The 16,988-nt window shown below is 44.7% G+C and overlaps 1 protein-coding gene across 2 annotated transcripts in view; it reads left to right on the top strand.

The window, feature by feature from the left end:
- Positions 1 to 13,920, top strand: part of CDH23 (cadherin related 23) — a 1,802,240-nt gene extending 1,788,320 nt beyond the window's left edge. The window contains exon 67 of one of the 2 annotated variants that reach the window (XM_073685852.1): positions 11,971 to 13,920. In XM_073685852.1, the coding sequence (XP_073541953.1) occupies positions 11,971 to 12,294 (324 nt within the window). In that variant the 3' untranslated portion in view covers positions 12,295 to 13,920. The remainder of the gene's footprint in view (positions 1 to 11,970) is intronic. The other variant, XM_073685853.1, reaches the window with a different exon arrangement.
- Positions 13,921 to 16,988: the final 3,068 nt, after the last annotated feature.

Below are 16,988 nucleotides of genomic sequence, written 5' to 3'. Positions count from 1 at the left end.
GGATAAGGAGAAGAAGATTAAGCAGCCGAAACGAGGAAGCGTATACCCATGTGTAGGTGTGAAGCGGTGCATGTGAATACACCTCCCGAAATAACACAGTGGATTTGACTTTATGTTACTCTGCTGTCATTTGGTGGTGATGAGAAGTCTGGCCCAATCCAGCCCTTGTTCATTTTGATAAGGGTCAGCTTGTCAGCATTGTCAGTTGACAGGCGAGTGCGCTTATCAGTTATAATTCCCCCAGCGGCACTAAAAACACGCTCCGATAACACGCTAGCGGCAGGGCAGGCCAGGACCTCCAAGGCGTACAGAGCGAGTTCATTCCAAGTGTCCAGCTTGGATACCCAATAATTAAAAGGCACAGAGGAATCACGGAGGACGCTGGTACGATCGGCAAGGTACTCCCTCACCATCTTTTGAAACTTTCCACTCCTTGTGAGAGTACCCCGCGCCTCAGGGCCTGTAAGCTGGGCAGGTCTCAGAAAACTGTCCCAGAACGTTGACAGTGTTCCCCTGCCTCTGCTGGATTGGAGTTGCATCTCTCTCGCCTGTACGCCTTGGTTGGGCAACGAACTGTGACCTCTGCCGCTAGCGTGTTCAGATGGGAATTTTTTTAAGAGTTCTGCAGCAAGGGCCTTCTGGTATTGCCCTATTTTTGTAGACCTCTCCACCTCAGGAATAAGAGAGTGAAAGTTCTCCTTGTAGCGGGGGTCTACAAGTGTCACCAACCAGTAATGACTGTCACCCAACATTTTGACAACGCGAGGGTCACGGTTAAGGCAGCGTAACATAAAGTCAGCCATGCGTGCCAGACTGGTAACGGGCAAGATTTCCGTGTCCTCACCAAGATGACGACTGACCATGCTCGCCTCCTCCTCCTCCTCCTCCTCCTCCTCCTCCTCCTCCCCCCTGTCCTCAGGCCACCCACGCTGAACCGACGGTATGACACTTGTACAGGTACTACCGTCTACAACGCATGATAGCAGCTCCTGTTCTTCCTCCTCCTCCTCCTCCTCCTCTCCCTCATTGTCCCCCAATGCACGTTGGGATGAGATGAGGCTGGGCTGTGTGTAATCGCCCGCTACGGCTTCTTGATCCATCTCATCATTCTCTGGCTGCAATGCCTCCTCTTTAATTCTCTGCAGAGAGCGCTGCAAAAGACAGACAAGTGGGATGCTGACACTAATGATGGCGTCATCGCCACTCACCATCTTGGTGGCCTCCTCAAAGTTTGTCAGGATGGTACATATGTCAGACATCCAGGTCCACTCCTGAGGTCTTATGTGTGGAGTCTGACTTGAATATCGACGGCCTTGTTGCAGCTGGTACTCCACAACTGCTCTCTTCTGCTCACAAATCCTTTGCAACATGTGGAGGGTAGAGTTCCAACGTGTGGGGACATCACACACCAGTCGGTGTGCCGGAAGCTGCGAACGCTGCTGCAACACAGCAAGGGTGGCGGAAGCTGTAGCCGACTTGCGAAAATGAGCTGACAGGCGGCGTACTTTCACGAGCAGATCTGGCAACTCGGGGTACGATTTAAGAAACCGCTGAACCATGAGGTTAAGCACATGAGCCAGGCATGGTACGTGTGTGATCTCACCTCGCCTCAGAGCCGCCACCAGGTTACGGCCATTGTCACACACAACCATGCCGGGATGTAGGTTCAGCCGTCTCAGCCACAGATCTGCCTGCTCTTTCACAGCTGTCCACAACTCACAAGATGTGTGAGGTTTATCACCTAAGCTTATCAGTTTCAGCACAGCCTGTTGCCGCTTGGCGGAGGCAGTACTGCAATGCTTCCAGCTTGTAACTGATGTGGTGATATCTGAGATGGAGGCTGAACATGAGGAGGAGGAGGATGCGCAGGAGCTGTACACTGTGGGGGCAACTCTGACTGACATAGGGCCCGCAATCCTCGGTGTGGGGAGGATGTATTTCGTCCCAAGGTCCGACTGGGTCCCGGCTTCCACTATGTTTACCCAGTGTGCCATCAGAGAGATGTACCGTCCCTGGCCACAAGCACTTGTCCACGTGTCCGTTGTCAGGTGGACTCTCCCAGTAACTGCGTTGTTGAGGGCACGGCAGATGCTTTGGGACACGTGCTTGTGTAGTGCGGGGATGGCACACCGGGCAAAATAGTGTCGGCTGGGGACCGAGTACCGAGGGATGGCCACCGCCATAAGATTGCAGAAGGATTCCGTCTCCACCAGCCTAAAAGGCAGCATTTCCAATGCAAGCAGTCGTGAAATGTGCGAATTTAGGACTGTGGCCTGTGGGGCGTTAGCTGCGAATTTCCGCTTTCGTTCAAAGGTCTGGGATATGGACAATTGAACGCTGCGGTGGGACGTGGACGTGGACGTTGATGCTGTTTCTTGAGAAACTGCCATAACAAGTGAAGACTGAGAGGAGGGGGCATCTTTACATGCAGAATGGACAGGGGATTGCCTTGCACACACAACAGGGGGTTCTATTGCACGCACAACAGTGGAAGAAGCAGTGGTGACACCCGCTGACACTGGTCGTGGACCCTGGGTTTCGCCCCACAAAGTCGGGTGCTTTGCTGCCATGTGCCTGATCATGCTGGTGGTGGTCAGGCTGGTAGTTTTGTCACCCCTGCTGATGCTGGCATGGCAGGTGGAACATATGGCCTTTTTGGGGTTATCAGCAGAGTCTTCAAAAAAATTCCAGACTCTGGAAGACCTACCGCTTGTACTGGCAACGTCCCTCGTGTTGGTGTTACGGGGAACAGTTGCCTGCCTTCTGTCTGCGGCCACCACACTGCTTCTTCCTGCCTGTTGGGGTACTCTGCCTCCCTCCCCCTGTGTGCTGCTGGCCTCACTCTGCATGTCCTCCTTCCACGTTGGGTCAGTTACTAGATCATCCACCACCTCCTCCTCTTCCACTTGCGCACCACGATCCTCCTCCTCACTTCCTGGCAATTGTGTCTCGTCATTGTCCACCTCTTGTGACAGATTGCCAACGTCGACTTCCTGTGGCCGTGGCTGTTCAAATGTTTGGGCATCGCAACATGGGATCTCCTCTTCCACCACTTCAAGCGTATCAGGGAGGGGCCCAAATATGGAAATGGACCAGTGAACAGCTCTTCAGAGTGTCCAAGTGTGGGATCACTTGCTGTCTGACGACACTCGGCATGGTGGGAGGAAGGAGCATCAGGGTGAGGAGGAGTATGCGGTCGAGACTCACGGCTACTAAGAGTTGACCGTGTGGAAGACAGACCGGAGGTGGTGGTGCCCAGGTAACTGGAAGTTTTGTCTGTTATCCAATTAATAACCTGTTCACACTGATCAGTTCTCAATTCTGGTGTTGTTCTGTGCTTCCCTAGTAATTCGGTGAAGAAGTGGGAGCGAGAAAATGTGGCTGTTGGTTGTGGCACATTTTCACCTTGGCCACGGCCCCGTCCTCTGCACAAACCATCACCAGAACGTCCACTTCCACGTCCCTTGCCACGCGCCTTGCCCATTGTAAATGAAGTAAAATAGCTTACACTTGCAATATCAATGGAAAAAGGGTAATAAAGAGTAGATTAGAACCGTGGAAGAGGAAAACCACAGTTATTGGTTACTGGGGTATACCACACTTTTTTAAATAGAGATATTTGCGGCTGAACAGTGAGCGACACACTCAAACTGCTTTTTTTTAGATACCAAAGGCCCAAAACTGGATAGTACAGCGATTTGACCCGTGGAACTGCGAAACCACACTGGGATGTCGGGCCTACACAAGACTATTTTCAACAGATATATTTTTGTGTCACAACAGTCAGGAGACACTACTGTTTTTCTTTACGGAAAAAACTACCAAAACCTGAATAATAGAGATTTTTTACCGTGGAACAGCAAAACCACAGTTATAATTTACTGGTGTATACCAGGCTTTTTAAAATATATATATATTTGCGGCTGAACAGTGAGCGACACACTCAAACTGTTTTTTTTAGATACAAATGGCCCAAAAGTGGATAATACAGAGGTTTGTACCTTGGAACTGCAAAACCACACTTGTATTTCTCGGGCCTACACCAGACTATTTTCAACAGATATATTTGTGTCTGAAAAATCAGGGAGACACCATTTTTTTTTTTTTTTTTACAGCAAAAAATGCAAAAAGCAGGATAATAGAGATTTTTTACCGTGGAACAGCAAAAGCACACTTCTGTCTCTCTGGCCTACACCAGACTATTTTCAACAGATATATTTGTGTCTGAAAAATCAGGGAGACACTTATTATTTTTATACAGCAAAAAATGACAAAAACAGGATAATAGAGATGTTTTACCGTGGAACATCAAAACCACAGTAATAATTTACTGGTGTATACCAGGCTTTTTAAAGTATATATATATTTGCGGCTGAACAGTGAGCGACACACTCAAACTGTTTTTTTTTAGATACAAATGGCCCATAGAACTGCAAAACCACACTTCTATTTCTCTGGCCTACACCAGACTATTTTCAACAGATATATTTGTGTCTGAAAAATCAGAGGCACACTTTTTTTTTTTTTTCACCAAAGGGTTAATAAGATGGGTATTTGTACATTGTGAAGGAGGAAAAAAAAAAGAGGATTTAGATTAAAAAAAAGGATTTTTCCTGGCCCCCGGGACCTGGAGCTAAGTCCAGCAATTTCAGCAACAGGAGCAGCACACAGGACTGTAATGCAGCGTTTGCTGGTATAACCACTGCGTCTCCTATACAGCCTGCCTGCCTGCCTGCCTGATATACCTGGGATGGATATTAGTCCTGAGAAGGACTGTTTGTTTGATCTGGCAGCCTTTACAGACCCTACACTAACTATTTTGCAGGATATATCTCTCCCTAAATCAGCAGCGCTCTCCCTACACTGTCTGATCCGGAGCGACTGTGTCCAAGATGGCGGCGCCCGGTTTTAAATACTCGAGGTGACGCTGTGCGGCCAGCCAATCACTGTAATGCCCACAAACAACATGGCTGCGGCATTACAGTGACTGGCTGGCAATCCCTGCATGTTCATTGGCTCTGTAAAGAGCGCCAAACATGCAGGGCGGAGACCCGAGCTCCCGCCCGAGTAACCCGGAAATGCTCGGTGCTCGCCGAATATCCCGAGTAGCGTCATGCTCGGGCGAGTATCGAGCAGTGTCGAGCATGTTCGCTCAACACTAATAAAGATACATATACAGTGGTGTGAAAAAGTGTTTGCTCCCTTCCTGATTTCTTATTCTTTTGCATGTTTGTCACTCTTAAATGTTTCAGATCACAAAACAAATTTAAATATTAGACAAAGATAACACAAGTAAACACAAAATGCAGTTTTTAAATTAAGGTCTTTATTAAGGGAAAAAGAAATCCAAACCTACAGGGTTCTGTGTGAAAAAATGATTGCCGCCTAAATCTAATAACTGGTTGGGCCACCCTGAGCAGCAACAACTGCAATCTGCATTTGTGATAACTGGCAGTGAGTCTTTTATAACACTCTGGAGGAATTTTGGCCCACTCATCTTTGCTAAATTGTTGCATTACAGCCACATTGGAGGGTTTCCGAGCATGAACCGCCTTTTTAAGGTCGTGCCACAGCATCTCAATCGGATTAAGGTCAGGACTTTGATAAGGTCACTCCAAAGTCTTAATTTTGTTTTTCTGAAGCCATTCAGAGGTGAACTTGCTGATGTGTTTTGGATCATTGACCTGCTGCATAACCAAAGTGGACTTCAACTTGACATCACGAACAGATGGCCAGACATTCTCCTTCAGGATTTTTTGGTAGAAAGCAGAAGTCATGCTTCCATTTACCACAGCTAGTCTTCCGGGTCCTGGAGCAGCAAAACAGCCCCAGACAATCACACTACCACCACCATATTTAACTGTTGGTATGATGTTCCTTTTTTGAAATGCTGTGTTACTTCTACGCCAGATATAATGGGACATACACCTTCCAAAAAGTTCAACTTTTGTCTCATCAGTCCACAGAGTATTCTCCCAAAAGTTTTGGCTATCTTCAAGATGTTTTCTGGAAAAACTGAGATGAGTCTTTATGTTCTTTTTGCTCAGCAGTGATTTTTCATCTTGGAACTCTGCCATGCATGCCATTTTTGACCAGTCTCTTTCTTATGGTGGAGTCATGAACACTGACCTTAACTGAGGCAAGTGAGGCCTGCATTTCTTTTGATGTTGTTGTGGGGTCTTTTGTGACCTCGTGGATGAGTCATCACTCTTGGGGTGAATTTGGTCAGCTGGCCACTTTTGGGAAGGTTCACCACTGTTCCATGCTTTTGCCGTGGCTCTCACTGTGGTTTGCTAGAGTCCCGAAGTTTTAGAAATGGCTTTATAACTTTTTCCAAACTGATAAATCTCAATTGCTTTGTTTCTCTGGATCACAACATGATATCTAGCTTTTGAGGATCTTTTGGTTCACTTCACTTTGTCAGGCAGGTCCTATTTAAGTGATTTCTTGATTGAGAACAGGTGTGGCAGTAATCATGCCTGTGTGTGGCTAGGGAAATTGAACTTAGCTTCCCAAAGATATGATAAACCACATTTAATTGACATTTGAAGAAGGGGGGATCACTTTTTCATACAGGGCCCTGCTGGTTTGGATTTCCTTTTCCCTTAATAATAAAGACCTTCATTTAAAAACTGCATTTTGTGTTTACTTGTGTTATCTTTATCTCATATTTAAATTTGTTTTGTGATCTGAAACATTTACAGTTGAAACCAGAAGTGTACTTACACTATATAAAAAGACACATATGCGTGTTTTTTTCAATATCTGACATGAAATCAGAATAAACCTTTCCAGTTTTAGGTCAATAAGGATTATCATAATTTTTTAATATTTGCCAAAATAATGATAGAGAGAGAATGTTTTAAGGCATTTTTATTACTTACTGCAAAGTCAAAAGTTTACATACCTTGCATTAGTATTTGGTACCACTGCCCTTAAACTGAATGACTTGTGTCAAACGTTTGAGATATCCTTCCACAAGTTTCTCACAAGAGTTGGTCGGAATTTGGGCCCATTCCTCCTGACAAAACTGGTGTAACTGATCCAGGTTTGTAGGTCACCTTGCTCACACCTGTCTTTTCAGCTTTGCCCATAAATTTTCAATAGGATTGAGATCAAGGCTTTGTGATGGCCACTCCAAAACATTGACTTTGCTATCCTTAAGCCTCTTTGTTACCATTTTGGCAGTATGCTTCAAGTCATTGTCCACTTGGAAGACCGATTTTCGCCCAAGCTTTAACTTCCTGGCTGATGACTTGAGATGTTGCTTCAGTATTGCCCCATAATCTTCTTTTCTCATGATGCCATCTATTTTGCGAAGTGCACCAGTCCCACCTGCAGGAAAACAACCCCATAACATGATGCTGCCACCCCCGTGTTTCACAGCTGTTCTTAGGCTTCCAAGCTCCTCCCTTTTTCCTCCAAATGTAACGATGGTCATTATGCCCAAAAAGTTAAATTTTTGTTTCATCAGACCACAGGACATGTCTCCAAAAATGAAGGTCTTTGTTCCTGTGTGCATTTGCAAACATTAATCTGGCTTTTTTATGTTTCTTTTGGAGTAATGGCTTTTTCTTGGCAGAGTGACCTTTCAGCCAATGTTGATACAGTACTCGTTTCACTGTGGATATTGACACGATCTTACCAGCTTCTGCCATAATTTTCACAAGGTCTTTTGCTATTGTCCTTGGGTTGATATGCATATGTCGGACCAAAGCACGTTCATCTCTGGGACAAAGAACCCATCTCCTTCCTGAGCGGTATGATGGCTGGACATTCCCATCTTGTTTGTACTTGCGTATAATTGTTTGTACAGATGAACGAGGCACCTTCAGGTATCTTGAAATTGTACCCAAGGATGAGCCAGACTTGTGTAAGTCCACAATTCTCTTCCTGATATCTTGGCTGATTTCTTTAGACTTTCCCATGATGCTACACAAAGAAGCAGTGTGTTTCAGGTGTGCATTAAAATACATCCACAGGTGTGTCTCTAATTAACTCAGATGTTGCCAAAAAAACTATTAGAAGCTTCCAAACACATGACATCATCATATGGGAAGTCCAGAATTGTTTAAAGGCATAGTAATCTTAGTGTATGTAAACTTTTGACTTTGCAGTAAGAAATAAAACTGGCTTAAAACATTCTCTCGCTCTCATTATTCTGGCATTTGGCAAATATTAAAAATTATGGTAATCCTAATTGACCTAAAACAAGAAAGGTTTACTGTGATTTAATGTCAGATATTGAAAAAACAGGCATATGTGTCTTTTTATATAGTGTATGTAAACTACTGGTTTCAACTGTAAGTGTGACAAACTTGCAAAAGAATAAGAAATCAGAAAGGGGACAAACACTTTTCACACCACTGTAACTGTAGATCTCTTGTGACTTTAATGAGAACCTTTCAGTATGATTTACAATAAAGACTTGTTTAATAAGAATTAAAAATTTTGAGGTAATGAGAGTTAAGTGCACAGGGGCCGTACTGTACACTGGGCTTTCTGCTCCGGCCCTGACCCCTCCACCTGTCTCCGGTGTTTGAATGACATTGCTTTTTCAGTGACCTGTCTCCTGTTTGAAATTTTGTGCAGGGGCCGTCTTTGCAGCAGGCAGCGCATGTGCAGATTAATTCCTGGCTGGTCTTCAATAAAATGGTGTCGGGGGCGGCACATGCTCAAATTGAGATCTGGGCTCAATTACGTCTTTTAGAGATGTCATTGAAATGAGACCTCAATATGCGCATATGCCACCCCCAGCACCATTTTAGTGAAGACCAGCTGGGATAGCAATCTGAATGACACCATTAATTTATTTTGCTCGCTGTGGGAGTGGGGACAGGTGTGAAGAATTGTTTTGTTTATTTTTTTTCCTTTAATGCGTTGGAGAAGAGTGGGACACTATTACAGGATGGGGCAAGGATGAGGGACATTATTATAGGAAGGGGACAAGGACAGGGAACATTATTACAGGAAAGGGCCCAGGACAGGGGACGTTATTGCAGGAAAGGGCCCAGGACAGGTGAAGACGGAGGACATTATTACAGGAACGGAGCATGGTGGAAGACATTATTACAGGATAGGGGCAAGGTCAAAAGACATTATTAAAAAATAGAGTCCAGGAAGATGGACATTATTACAGGATAGCGGCCGGGATGGTGGACCCTATTAGAAGATGGTTGGCAGGATGAGGGACATTATTACAGGAAGGGGCCCAGAATCGAGGACTTTATTACAGGAAGGGGCCCAGGACATGGGATGTTATTACAGAATGATATATATATATATATATATATATATATATATATATACACATGTATATGTATGTATTATTTTGAGAAAATGGTAATAGAAAGTAGAGCTTCCCTTTAAGAATTTTTGCAGGTTTCTTTTATTCTGCTTTTATTTTTACCAGTTCTCTAAACTGAGAACACTACAGCAGATATAAATTAACAGGGGAAGTCCGATTAGTTCCACCTTTTATAGTTTCCTTTTCAAGTATGTGATCCTAACAAGTAATACATAATCTTGTGACTTGGTCGTATCAGTGGTAAATAAATATAAACCACTTCTTCATCACATACGATTGATGCTTGTGTCAAAAATAACACAACGTTTTAAAATGATTTTTTATAGGCAACCCAAATATGTTTTTGAAAACAAATTTGCATTTATTATTGCAAAAATATTTCAAATGGAAAAATCTAATTATAGCTAATACATGGAATTGGGTAATTCTTGGAGGATAATTTCAAGTTCTTTCAATAAATAGAAATTGACTGGCCAGTAGTCGATGGTAAGGGTTTGTTCACTTGGTATAGATTTTTCGCAGACATGTCTAAAGTGCAAATACTTTTCATACTATACATACATACAGTGCCGGCTCCAGGTTTTTGTGAGCCCTGGGCGAAAGAGTCTCAGTGGACCCCTTTAACACATACCACGATTCATGATGCACAGATACTGCAGAGAAATATATATATAGTACAATGCCGAAGATTTCACTTCTTACATTACAGGAGTGATATCTATTGTAAATTCCACAATAGCTCAGAAACTGGAGAATCACTCCATACAGAACACTGGCCCCCATATAATGCTCCATGCAGAATACTGGCCCCCATATAACGCTCCACACAGGATACTGGCCCCCATATAACGCTCCATACAGGATACTGGCCCCCATATAACGCTCCACACAGGATAATGGCCCCCATAATAGCGCTCCATACAGGATACGGGCCCCCATATAACGCTTCATACAGAATACTGGCCCCATATAATGCTCCATGCAGAATACTGGCCCCATATAATGCTCCATGCAGGCTGTTCCCCTCACATAATGCTCTATGCAGGCTGTCCCCCCCCACATAATGCCTCATTCAGGCTGTTCCCCTCACATAATGCCCCACGCAGGCTGTTCCCCCTTATAATGCCCCATGCAGGCTGTTCCCCCATATAATGCCCCATGGAGGATGTCACCCCCCTTATAATGCCCCATGCATTATGTCACCCCCTTATAATGCCCCATGCAGGATGTCACCCCCCCCTTATAATGCTCCATGCAGGATGTCACACACCCCCTCCCTTATAATGCCCCATGCAGGATGTCACTCCCCCCATATAATGCCCCATGCATTATGTTACTTCCCTCCCTTTAATGCCCCATGCAGGATGTCACCCCCCATATAATGCCCCATGCAGGATGTCACTTCCCCCACCCCTCTTATAATGCGCCATGCAGGATGGCACCCCCCCTCTCTTATAATACCCCATGCAGGATGTCACACCCCCCCTTCCTTATACTGCCCCATGCCTCCATACATAAAAAAAAAAATCAAATACTCACCTCACTTCTCCTCACCTGCTGCTGCTGCTCAGCTCTGAACTCCAGCGTCGCCGGCGTCTTTCCTCTCTGCACTGTGACAGCTCAGGAGAGGGCGCGGTGGAAAGACGTCACCGCGAGCTCTGACCTGAAACGTCACAGTCAGAGGATGTGGAAAAGACCGGAGCTGATGCGGAGGCACGGGGAGAGGAAAGTATTGTGCCGGCTGCCGGAGCCCTGAGCAAGTGGGGTGGAGCGGGCGCTGACACCGCTCTCCTCCGCTCACGGGTGCCATAGCGCGCCGGGGTGCCCGATGGTGAGTTGGCCCCCCCCACCTGCTCTGGACCCCGGCACTTGCCCGGGTGCTGACGCCAGCCCTGTATACATACATATTTTGTTTCTCATTTTAGTACAAAATAAATGTATTTCAGTAAAACAGTAATATAGACAGCTAATAATTTTGAGGTGAGAAGCAGGGACAGAAGGGCTCAATCTATGCTCTTCTTTCTTTGTGACTGAAGATGGCCTCAGTCTTTCTTCAGACTTGGAAGAAAGAAGCACTGAGCTGAGCGCTTCTGGCCTTTTGTTTCAGTGAGCTGTTGGGGTCTCATCACATGGACCTCCGTCATTAAAAGCTTCTGACCTTTACACTTGAAATATTATTTGTTTGACTGGGACCTGATTATTTCTTTGGTTTATCACATTACTTGCCTTGTACTGTGAAAAATTCATCAGAATGATATCAGTAATTTTGACTTTACACACCACAGGCTTTTTTCTTTTTTTCCCTCTTCTTAAGTTAGCTACAGGGAGAATTCTATTTTTAATATGATCATGATTTCATGGCTCACACTGGAGAGACAAGGGGAGCCCCTGATTATCTTTGGGAGTGTGGCTATCAAGCACAGCCAAAGGTCTCATACTACAGATTTTCCTATATTTAGTGATACACTTAAGATAATCTTATGAGATACTTCTATAGACACAGTAATGACTTTGCTGGGCTCACACTGTGTGGGGGTTCTTTGAAGAGTTTACATTTATGTATGCTCTCATTATGCATTCAGATGAACCACAAGTGCCTTTAGTAGTTCAATAATCACATTCTTTAATAATAATATTGTATTTCATATCATTCTTTGTTATAGTTGATCCAGAATGATTTGGATGAAGATGATGATCAAAGCCCAAGACATGGTTCTTTGCGTTTCAAGCACAAACATCCAGTGGAAATAAAGGGACCAGATGGAATTCATGTGGTGCACGGGAGTACTGGAACCCTTTTGACTTCTGACATCAATAGTTTACCAGAAGATGACCAAAAGGGCATTGGACGATCTCTAGAGACACTAAACACAGACAACTGTGCTTTCATTGACAGAAATGCTCGCACAGAATCTGCAAAATCCACACCAATGCACAAGCTGAGAGACACCATAATGGAAAGCCCTTTGGAAATAACAGAATTATGACTAGAGGTGGCCTCACTGGTCTAGCAGTTAAGAAATATGTACTGAGTCACTGCTTAAGCATTGCGGCACAAAATGGACAAGGGCTGATTTGAGCCAGCATAGTTTCGATGAGTAAGCTAAAAGCACAAATGCCCACACGTTTCTTGGTGGACTTGGAAGTTATGCAACAAATAATTCCTATAACTCAGAAGAGCCATCTTGAGAATATTTTCCAGTATGACTATAAACTTGTGATCTAAAGGAAATATACAAAATTATGGTGCTCAATATGGTACTAGGACATAAGAAATAACAATCATGGCAGTGAAGAGAAGAAAAAAAAATGCTAAGAATGGCTTGGTACAAATAATTCTTTCCTGCCGGCAGTGAAATACTTTTCTGGTGTCGTTGGGAAAAACACTGGACAATAACACTGCCTCAAGGCCTGTGAGGTCATAACACGGATTGAACTTTAGACAATTGTCTTTTTAGTTGTGCTGCCCTACCAAATCCACAAATTCCAGAGCACAACAAGAAGACTGAAAGCATTTTAGTGTGTAATTTAATTCATTTTTAAATGTATGTGAGTTTTGTGAGTTTTTTTTTAATGTTTGTTATGAAGAGGGGAAAAAATCTAATACTTTAAAATGGCTTTTGTCTGGTTATTAAACTCGATACATTACATTTTTTCATATGAACGTGGAAAAATCAAAACTAACTTTTAGTGCTTAATAATGGTATGGTTTTGGTTATTTGTTTGGGTATTCTATCCTATTTATGCCCTACAGCATAGACCGGCAGCCCTAAGAGCCTTCAATATATTAGACAGCCCACAGTATGAGCCTGCTTTGTCTATGCCCTAGTGTTCCACAATCTTTATTGATGCATATAAAGCACAAAACAGCTGAGATCCCTGGTAAACACATTTAAGCTACTACATTGTCAACGCTGAACACGTAAACCACCATTATTTATTTACTCACTTATATAGTGCCATTAATTCCACAGCTTTACAGACTTTATCGGCACTGTCCTCATTGGGGATCACAATCTAGATTCCCTATCAGTATGTCTTTGGAGTGTGGGAGGAAACCCACATAAACACGGGGAGAACATATCCAGGATTTGAATCCAGGACCCCAGAGCTGCAAGGCTGCAGTGCTAACCACTGAGCCACCGTGCCGACCATTAGGCAGTTAACATGAGACAAGCACATTTTGCACAGGCATCAGGTGCCCAGGCATTAACCTCACACACAATATTCATTATCTTCAACAAATACCTGTTCTACACGAGCCTGTATTCACTAGAAAAATATTGTTTCCCATTAACATAGACTGTGTGTAAGAGTGGGTTCAGACGGTCATATTTCAATGTCCATATACAAACCGCATTGCTCGGACTGACAGTGGGTCTCCTGAGCAGGATGTACAGCCTTAGGGCTTATTCAGATGTTAGTTTTTTGTGTACGAGTTATATCCATGTTTTTCACAGATAGAACTCAAACCTAGTATAGTCTAAAGGGCTGTTCACATGTCCGGGATTTTTTTGCAGACTGAGTCAGTACAAAATCACACAGACATGTCCGATATTTATCCAAGTGTTGGAACAAATCAGCAATGCAAGCCTTTGGATCAGTGAAACAATCAGATAGCACTCGGTTGCCATTAGAGTGCTGTCCATTTTTCACAGACTGAAAAAAATATTAGGTTTCTCAACTGAGAAAAACAGATGGAACTAGGACCAAACTCTTATGCCACTCTTCGGCAACTAAGATGAAACTCTGATGAAAATCACTGATGAGACTTGGTTCGTTTTCCCATACATGAATAGAAAGGACATCGGAATCTGTCCTTATAGGCATATAAGCAGCTCAAGTTCCAAAACAAATAAGTTTCGGAAGCTAGAAAAGTGTGCTCTGCATAATAAAAACTAACTCAAATTACCCATGTCTATTTATTTTCAGCCTTTTTACACGATAAACAACAAAGTTGTCATCTTACCCCCCAGTGCAGCCCTTCCCTTCCCCTCTGGTCTTGCAGGGGTTAATGCAATGACTTTGGAAAGTTCTGCACCTTCTTCTGCTCCCTTCATTGAGGGCAGAGGAGGCAGTTTTGGTTGCAGATTTTTTTAGGTTTTTTTGGGGGCAAAGATAAAATATATTCACATGAAATCCTAATTCCCAGCAGAGATGGCAGAGTCTCGCAGATGTGGACAGCGGGGCAGGTAGTGACACCTGGGGAAGGCAGAGGTGACCCTGGGGGCAGCTGGCCCGGAGCAACAACTGGCGCCTGCTGTGACTCTCCATGTCCCCGGGGGCGCCGGCACAGGGCGCTGCGGCACAGGGGGCATCGGTCATCTGCTGACCACCCACCCAGCCCTCCAGGCTGCAGCAGACCTTGGGCTTAGGAGCCGCATGCACCTCCAGCATCCATGTGGCCACGATCTTCCTCATGTAGGGCAGGATCTCCTTCTGCACATACTTGAAGTAGCTGGTGGAGGGGCAGCCGGTCACCTCCGCCTTCAGCATGGTCCGCTTAGTCAGGAGGTTCCAGTCCACATGGGCCCTGCGGATTGTGTCCACCTCACAGCACAGCAGCTCCATGCCTGTCCTGAGCCACTGCCGCAGAGTGTGACTGAGCCCCTTCCTGCAGGAGCCTCTGCCCCGGATCATAGAGAAGAGAGAATGAGAGAAAGAGGAGAAGGGGCCTGGCCCAGATCCTCCTTCTCCTCTGCAACAATGATGATGGGGAGGGCCAGAGACAGAGATGACAGACCGTCTTCTTACTACATAAAGAGCTTAATAAGACAAAAAACTGGCCAATATAAAACTAAAGTATGAAACCTGGTATCAGGACAAGTAGTCCAGTACCGGGTTCAAATTGCCTACTCATATCAAATGGGGGAAACACGGAGAGCACAAGAGTAGTTAGCAAAGAGGCAAAATCTTTATTAATGATACATGATCACAACAGTAAAAAGTAAATAAAGAAATGACATAGCAAGGGGATCAGGAAAACACAGTGCCGAAAGCTAGACCGCCCCTGGCAAAACACTAGCTAAGCAATCCAAATTACAAAAATGCAAGTAAATCAACAGGCATAAGGAACACTCCATGGGTATATAACCACAGATAAGAACAGTAGATAAAAATGCAAGTAAATCTACAGGCATAAGGAACACCCCATGGGTATATAGCCACAGATAAGAACAGTAGATAAATATCACAATTAACCCCTTTAAAAAGTCAATGAGGCAAATATACACACTCAGGGTAAGTATAACAATCACTGAGTAGTGACAATTTATGTAAACATCCAAGATAGGAGTGAGTTACGTAACTACCCTATGCCATGTAGTGCTAGATAAAGAAATGTATAGAAAGAGTACCCGGACCTAAATGAAAACACTCACCCAGTGAGAAAGTGTCCGGGATACAGAACGCTCGTTCAAGTTGCCCAGTGTCAGAGTGTCCAAAAGACAGGAAGCTCGCAAGGTGCCAGGGGAGTCAAAGACCGTGCTGCATGTGAGGACGCGCCCCGACGCGCGTTTCGCTTTCTTTTTCAAGAGGCGCTGTATGTCTGCCTGACAGGACCTGATTATATACGCCCACAACTAGTCATGTGATGCTTAAAACAGAAACTCATTGGAGTATAGCGGCGCGTGTACCCGAAGCCGCGCCCCCCGCTACCAACGTCACAGCTGTCAAGTCTCGAGCGCACACCAGGGGGCGTGCCTAGGAAACGCCCCCGGGGGCGCGCCAGGGACAGGAGACAGCCGGACGCGGGCACGGGCCGGCAAAGAGCCGGAAACTATATGCACCATCAATGTGTGAAAGGAACCAGAGCTCAGTGAGACAGACCAAGAGTAGTGGGCTGAAAACTGAATAATAAGATACACAGTAAGTAAGACAAAAATGCTCTTAGGCATAAACATATACATGAAATAGCTTAGTGGAACATGATTATAAAAAAGAGATCCATTCAATAACTCTAGATGGTTATAATAAATACCCAAAGGGGTGAGTATAAACAAGTCAGAAAATATATGTATAAATATAAGGACTAATCAATAGAGCCATTTCCGACGGGGAGAAAGATGAAAAAATGGAGGAACTCTTGAAAGATGCTCCATCATGTCCGCTATAGGATGCCTTGAAACAAGGAGTGAAAAAGGTCCATATGGCACACATAACCAATGTATTAGTAGCCACGAGTCTAGAAACATAAAAAAAACACAATTAGAAACAGGATAAAAACAGGCTAAAAACAAGAGCACGGACTTTAGATCAGAAAGAATAATGAACACTGAGGGAGAGCAAAAGCCAGATACAGGGAACCCAATCATAAGTATGAAGAAAAGCTCAAATTTTCATTAAGGCCGCGCGGTGCCAGGGTGTCAAGGGCACTAATCCACCTGGCCTCTTTTTGTGCAAGGCAGAGTTTATAGTCACCCCCCCGAGAGCCCAGATGTACCACGTCGATTCCACGCACCAGGAGGCTGCGTGGGTCACAGTCGTGTACTTGTTTAAAATGTCGCGGTAAGGTTCTGAGCTCCCGGGGGTCCGACACAGATTTGGCTGCGCCAATGTCCCGCACATGCTCCCGCACCCGTACCCTCAATTCCCTTGTGGTGAGACCAACGTAGATTTTCTTACAGCTGCACGTGGCGTAATAGACCACGTGCGTAGTACCACAGGAAATATATCTGAGGAT

Source organism: Phyllobates terribilis, unplaced genomic scaffold (assembly GCF_046119375.1).
Source record: "Phyllobates terribilis strain yellow unplaced genomic scaffold, ASM4611937v1 Scaffold_5__5_contigs__length_657084704, whole genome shotgun sequence".
Classification (NCBI taxonomy): Eukaryota; Metazoa; Chordata; class Amphibia; order Anura; family Dendrobatidae; genus Phyllobates; species Phyllobates terribilis.
This window is presented reverse-complemented; position numbering and strand designations above follow the sequence as displayed.